Genomic DNA, 7331 nt, shown 5'->3' with positions numbered 1-7331 from the left:
TCCTAGCTGAAGACATCGCACTGCCTAACAATGTAAGTTATTAAACCAGCTGGGAAGATTGAAATAGTGCTGTCCACAGAGTCCCTAAAGCCAGGAGAGTGATGCTGTGTCATCCTGGGCAGCCACTAATTTGAACTCACTAATAGTGCAATTGAAACTATTTGTCTCCTTACTATTTATGTGTAAAGCATGCCTATTAAATGTATATTAATAACACATTTAAGTAAAATTATTCTGAAGAAAATACCAAAAATTTTCAGCAATACATCAGTAGAGAACTGGCAGGAATTTAAGTCAGATTCAGAAGAGTTCAGGGAATGTGGAATATGATTTATTTGAGCGTTGGCTGGAAACAGATTTCCAGACTGATGTTCACCCATGTTGTATGGTTTAAAATCAGGGGCAGCATATTTGGGTGTATCATTTCACAAGTTTTATTCGATATGTATTCTGAATAAATACCCTCAGACACTAGAATATGCCCAAGAGTATGTTGCATGAGGATGGAACGAAGTCACCTTCATTAGACTTGCTGGATGAAAGCAATGGACACTTGAAGCTTCAGCTGAAGAAAATCAAAGAACACAGCCTTTGAATTGGTTTTCACCCTCCATAAAAATAACGTAAATACCCATAGCTGGATCTGTAGCATCATCGTGATAAATGAAGCAAACATTGAAGCTGTAAATGATTTCCTTTTACATGGATCAAGGGTCAACACTTATCGAAGCAGCAGTCAAGAAATCAAATTAAGTGAAATGGGAAAATCTGCTGCAAATGAGCTCTTTAAAGTGTTCAAAAGCAACGGTGCCACACTAAGGAGTAAGGTGCACCGGACCCAATCCACCAATCCATGGTGTGTTCTATTTCCTCATATGCGTGTGAGTGTGTGGTGGAGGAACATGAGGTTGTCTGATCCTGCAACAAAGCAAACGTTTTGCAGAGCATCTTAAAGAGCTGGAATCAATCGGAAGGCAATGGGTTTGGTTTTGTTGCTGTTTCGGTTTTTTTCTTTCTTATTTTGGTCATAGTCATGTGAAAACAATGCAGTGAATAAAAAGACCTATGAAGAATCGGTGCATTTGAAATATGGTGTTGGTGAAGAACACTGGTTATACTATGGACTCTCATAAGAAAAAGAAAACATTTCCCTCATGTGAATGTCTCTTAAAAGTAAGTAAATTAATATCAAGATTTTATTTCATATACTTTGCACTTGTGGACATGTTTTCAGCAGGGACCTGTCCTGGTTTTAGATAGCTAGATAGTCAAATAGATAAATATAGACAGTTAAAGACATTGAGATAGAGTTATCTATCTATATGTATGTAGTCATATTCATATATATTTTTACATAAAAGTTTAACAATTCCAAGATATTTAAATCCTTTAAAAAGTCATTTTGAGATGATATAGTCTTGGATCTAAAACACATGAACTATCCTTTCTCATTTTTATTCCAATATTATAACATAACTTATTAAGTAGATATTATTTTAAATAGTATTTTTATAAAATTCCTATGAATGAGAAGAGCACAACATTCAAATGTGAAGCTGTGGTTCTGGTAAAAGTAACAGGTGTCAAGCCTGAGAGAAGACATCAAAACTCCATAGTCCAATACTTTTGAACTATGCATCAAGTTCTATTCTAGAGTCGGTTGATAAACGAAGGGAAAAAAAAGTCAACAATATGGTGGTACCTTTATTTAAATTTTTAATCGTGGGATTTGCATTAATTTTTATTTTAAAAGTATGGATTGAAAATGCATTTATCTCAACTACTTTCTTCCTCCAATCATTTGTTTCATCTAGTCATTTGTGTCACTGTTATTCACCACTTTCCTGATGACACAAATCTGATTCTTTTAGTAAAGAAGGCATTGTAAATGGATGGCGAGTCGCGCTAAAAGTAATGCACAATTCAAAAAAATAGGACTTTCATTAACCAAGTATCGGCATGAAGCCAGGACCTAGATGAATATATATTCAATATGTTTTGAAATTTTATCAGGATAAGAAATATAAAGAAGTTGATTGATTGGTTCTACTTACAATAAATAAAATGTGAAATAACAGGATGAACTCAGGGCTCCAGCATCACCTACAAGGCTTTCAAGTTTCCACTTGTTTAATGAAAGGAAACTCTATGTGAAAATTAAATCCAAAGTGTAATTGTAAGAGAGGATGAATTACAAATTAATTCAATGGCAATGAGTTTGTTGTGAGTTTGGGGTGATGTCTGGAGAATCACTGTGGCAGACACCTAACAAGACCTCGCTTAATATTCCAAGGGAACACCTGCCACGTAAAGGATTGCTCTTGGGCTTAGAAGTTGGCCTCAGATACATGTGAAAGTTGGACACTTAGTAAAGGAGACCTAAGGACAATTAATGCATTTTAATTAATTCTGGCAAATACTATTGGAAGGACCACACTGGTAAAAAACAAAGACATTAAAAGTCCAATGGGCTGCCAAAAGGATAGAGAAATCTGTCTTGGAAGAAATACAGCCAGAGTGCTGGAAGGCAAAAATTGGAAACAAAGTGGAAGGCACAGCAGATGGGAACTATGGACTTGGTGATAGAAACAAAGCTGGATATTACATAAGAGAACTTTACAAAACCAACCACTGTTTCTTAGAAAATATTTTTTTCATCAACACAAAGTAACTATACTCAAAGACTCTCCCAGATGGGATGTTCAGAAATCAAATTAATTACATCTGTTGGAAGACAGGATGAAAAACTCAGTATTAGCAGCTAAAACAAGGCCAAGGGCTGATGGTGGAACAGACCATTAATTGTTCTTATTTAAGTTCAGGATTCTATCCTACCTGATTTTCGTGTGCATTACAAGAGTAGAATAGTTGAATTGAACACAAATGCCATAAGAGCAGTTCAGCTGTGGGACGACATCAAAACCATCATTCATGAAAAGGCAAAATATCATTAAAAACACAGGAAAGAAAGAAAAGATTAAAGGTGATTCAGAAGAAACTCTGACACATTTTCTTAATTGTAGGATAGCTAAAGCAGATGGAAGAAAGGATGAAGTCAACGCTGAATAGAAAATTTCAAAGGTGAGCTAAAGAAGACAAAGTAAAATATTGCAATGAAATGTGTAAGATTTAGGATCAGAAAACCAAAAGGAAATAACATGCTCAGCATAGCTCAAGAAAAATTTAAAGCCTCAAATTGCAATGCTGAAAGATTATATGGCAAAATATTTAATGATGCAGGAAGAATGAAGAGAAGATAGAAAGAACACAGTTACTGAACCAAAAATAACTAGTTGTCATGCTACCATCTCAAGAGGTGGGATATGCGCAAGGACCAATGGTGCTGAAGGAAGAAGTTCAAGCTGTACTGAAATCAAAACAAAGTTTTAGGAATTGGGGGATACCAACTGAAATGTTTCAAAAAGCTAATGAAGCAGTGGAAATACTCACGCACCTTAGCCCACATGGAAGAAGCACACCAGCCTGTCTGACAAGGTGTGGCAGGGACCAGCTATCAGACATGAAAGAATTAAAATTCATATCAATGGGTGCCCACCTCCCTGAAATGATCAATGAAGACAAATGTGTGCATAAGCAAATGTGGTGAAGAAAGCTGATGGTGCCCAGCTATCAAAAAATATAGCGTCTGGGGTCCTAAAGGCTCAAAGATAAACAAGTGGCCATCTACCTCAGAAGCAACAAAGCCCACATGAAAGAAATACACCATCCTGTGTGACCATGAGCTGTCTAAGGGAATCAGGTATCAAACATCAAGGAATAAGAAATCATATCATTGAAATGTGGGTGAGTGCAGAGTGGAGACTCAAAGCCCACTGGCAGCCAACCGGACGCCCCTTACTGAAGTGTTGTGGGGAGATGAATCAGTCAGGGTGCAGGGAAGCAACGATGAAACATGTAACTTTCCTCCAGTTCTTAAATGTTTCCTCCCCCCCACTATCATGATCCCAATTCTACCTTACAAAACTGGCGAGACCAGAGGATGTACACTGGTACAGAGAGCAACTGGAAACAAAGGGAATCCAGGACAGATGACTCCTTCAGGCCCAGTGGTGAGAGTGGCGATGCCTGGAGGGTGGAGAGAATGTGGGGTAAAAAGGGGGAAGTGATTATAAGAATCTACTTATAACCTCCTCCCTGGGGGAGGGATAGCAGGGAAGAGGGCATGGGGAGTCATCAGGCAGTATAATATATGACAAAATAATAATAATTTATGAATGATGAAGGGTTCATGAGGTAGGAGGCAGTGGGGAGTAAGGGGGGGAAATGAGCAGCAGATATTAAGGGCTCAAGTAGAAGGCAAATATTTTGAAAATGATGATGGCAACAAATGTACATGTGTTCTTGACACAATGTATGTATGTGTGGATTGTGATAAGAATTGTATGAGCCCCCAATAAAATGATTAAATAAAAAAAGGAAATATTCACTCACCTACGCTAGACAATGTGGAAGACACCTACATGAAAAATAAACTGGAAGAACTCCATATTTGTACCTATTTCAGAAGAAAGGTGATCCAACAAAATTTTCAAACTATAGAATGATATCATTGATATCACACACAAGTTAAATATATTGTTGAAGATCATCAAGCAACCATTGTGGCGCTACATTGATAGGGAACTGTCTGAGGTTGAACCAGATTCAGAACACATGGAGCAATGGACATTATTGCTAGTGCCAGATGTTTCATGGCTTAAAGTAGAGAATATCAGACATATGTTTACTTATGTTTCATTTTCTATGCAAAGGCATTTAACTGTGTGAACCATAATACAATAGTGATTACCTTAAGAAGAAAGGGAATTCAAAACACTTCATTGTACTCCCATTGGACTTACACACAGATCAAAAGGCAGTTGTGAGAATATCACAAGGGATCACTGCATAGTTTAAAATCAGGAAAGGTGTGTGATAGGGTTGTATCCTCTCACTGTACTGGTTCATTCTCTATGTTGAGTAAGTCATCAGAAAAGTTGGCTTATATGAAAAGAGCGTGGCATCAGAATTGGAGGAACACTTAACCACCTGTGATATGCAGATGACACAACCTTGTTTGCTGAAAGTTAGGATAACTTGAAGCACTTACTCATAAAGATCAAGGATTGTAGCTTTCAGTAGAATTACAATTCAACGCAAAGCAGACCAAAATCCTCATAACTCATGATAAATGGATAAAAGGTTGAAGTCATCAAGGATTTTTGTCTTGCATGGAAGAAATCAAAATACTAGTTGGATTAGGTACATCTGCCACACATGACTTATTTAGAGTATTGAAAAGCTAGGATGGTACTTTCAGGACTCTGTTGAACCTGACCCAAGTCAATGTATTCTCTGTTGCATGTGAAAGTTTCATACAAAAGGAGGAAGATCAAAGAAGCATTGATGCATTTGGATTGTGGTCCTGGAGAAGAACGTTGGAGGTTCCATGAACTGCTACAAGGACAAAAACATCTTTCTTGGAAGAAGTAAGTCTAGGATGCTCTTTAGAGGCAAGGATGACCAGTTTCCTTTTTCCATACTTTGGAGATGTTATGATGAGAGACAAGTCCCTGGAGAAAGACATCATGCTAAGTGTCAGTGAAAAAGAGGAAGGCCCTCCAGGACACAGGTTGACACATTAGGGCAATAATAGGCTCCAGCATAGAAACGATGGTGAGGATGGTGCGCTGTCTCTTTGTGTGCACAGATTCGCTATGGGAAGGGACTTGATGTTGCCTAACAACAACAACAAAAGACCTAGTAGTAGACATACTTCCCAGTAAACACAAAAGGTGAAGCAAACATGCTGACCCAAGATGAGGTGTGCTACAGGGCAAAGACCTGCTTTGTTTTTCCAACATGTACAAAGAAAAATCTGGAGAATCTATATGCGGATGGGTATAAAGATTGTGAGATAATGGTGCATAAAACATTAAGTGGTTTACTCTGAGTTTATTGGTATGGACTCACCAACGAGAGACTTCTTTCATGGTTTACCTCCAGAGATTAAGAGAGTAACTAATACTTTATTTGCTGGGTTCACAGAAGCCTGAAATGCACAGTGGCCTACAATAAATCATGTTGAATTACCAAGCCTGCTTTGGTATAAGGTAAAAGAAAGTATCAAAGGCTTGGGGAAATTAACAAAGTATAATAGATTTTTTTTGTGTGTGTGTGTGTATAAACAATTTATTAACAGTCAATGTTGATAGTCCTTATTTCTTCTTGGACACACCAACAGTTCGGCCACGGCGGCCAGTGGTCTTGGTGTGCTGGCCTCAAACTCGAAGGCCCCAGAAGTGGCGCAGCCCTCTGTGGGCGCGGATCTTTTTCAGCCGCTCCAGGTCCTCGCGGAGCTTGTTGTCCAGACCATTGGCCAGGACCTGGCTGTATTTACCATCCTTCACGTCTTTCTGTCGGTTCAGGAACCAGTCTGGAATCTGGTACTGCCGGGGGTTCTGCATGATGGTGATCACGCGCTCGACCTCATCTTCCGTGAGCTCTCCTGCTCTCTTGGTGCGGTCGATGTCTGCTTTCCTCAACACCACATGGGCATATCTTCGCCCCACACCCTTAATGGCCGTGATGGCAAAGGCTATTTTCCGCCGCCCATCGATGTTGGTGTTGAGGACTCGCAAGATGTGCTGGAACTTCTCGGGGATCACGAGAGACATGGCGGCGGCGTGTCAAAGTATAATAGATTTATGAAGATCAAACAAAGGCTCATGCATGCAGTCCCTCAAAGGTACACTTCCACCTATTGGAAGAATGCTGTGATTGCGATTTCATGTAAGTCAGATTAGAAAGTGGAAACTGCTTTAATTGAGCAAAAATGCCTTTCTCCAAGGGGCTGACAGTGCTCTGTTGTGATAGGGACCAAGTAGCAGTACTTAAGAGACAGAGACAAAGCGTCAGTGTCACTCTAGTGGTGAGTAAAGTGTAGTAGGAATAGTCTGACTTTAGGGACTTACAGCTTTGGCTAGGAAGCAGAATGTCCTCAGGAGTGAAAGAGATGGGAAATCTATTACATATTTCCTTGAGCTGTATACGCAGAAGGATTCTAGGCAAGTGAATGGCAGTCTAGCTCTAATAGCAACAATAGGAAATTATGCCCCCTCAAATGATTTAAGACTTGAGTCAATTTAGATGCTCACAAGCCTGTGAATTAAGAGGAGGTCAGGTTCCCTTCAGAAGAACCCGCTTTCCCCACCATTTCATCCACTTACATTGGAAGTAGGGCACGGTCTTGGGTAAATTAGTTCCACTGGAGCTGTATATTGATTAAGGTGCTGTATTTTACCCTAGTCTTACTCCACTATGTAAATTCA

The 7331-nt window shown here is 39.2% G+C and overlaps 1 protein-coding gene across 1 annotated transcript; it reads right to left on the bottom strand.

Moving 5' to 3' along the window:
* Positions 1-6178: 6178 nt before the first annotated feature.
* Positions 6179-6685, bottom strand: LOC142461672 (small ribosomal subunit protein uS13-like). The gene has a single exon (XM_075563616.1). The coding sequence runs from the start codon at positions 6675-6677 to the stop codon at positions 6282-6284; it is 396 nt and encodes a 131-aa protein (XP_075419731.1). The 5' UTR covers positions 6678-6685; the 3' UTR covers positions 6179-6281.
* Between the last annotated feature and the right edge of the window lie 646 nt (positions 6686-7331).

This window comes from Tenrec ecaudatus, chromosome 11 (genome assembly GCF_050624435.1).
Source record: "Tenrec ecaudatus isolate mTenEca1 chromosome 11, mTenEca1.hap1, whole genome shotgun sequence".
Classification (NCBI taxonomy): domain Eukaryota; kingdom Metazoa; phylum Chordata; class Mammalia; order Afrosoricida; family Tenrecidae; genus Tenrec; species Tenrec ecaudatus.
The sequence above is the reverse complement of the archived record's forward strand: the minus strand, read 5'-3'. Positions and strand labels throughout refer to the sequence as shown.

What these genes read in the sequence shown, in the direction of transcription:
- LOC142461672 (XM_075563616.1), bottom strand. Translation starts at nt 6,677, where the DNA reads ATGTCTCTCGTGATCCCCGAGAAGTTCCAGCACATCTTGCGAGTCCTC.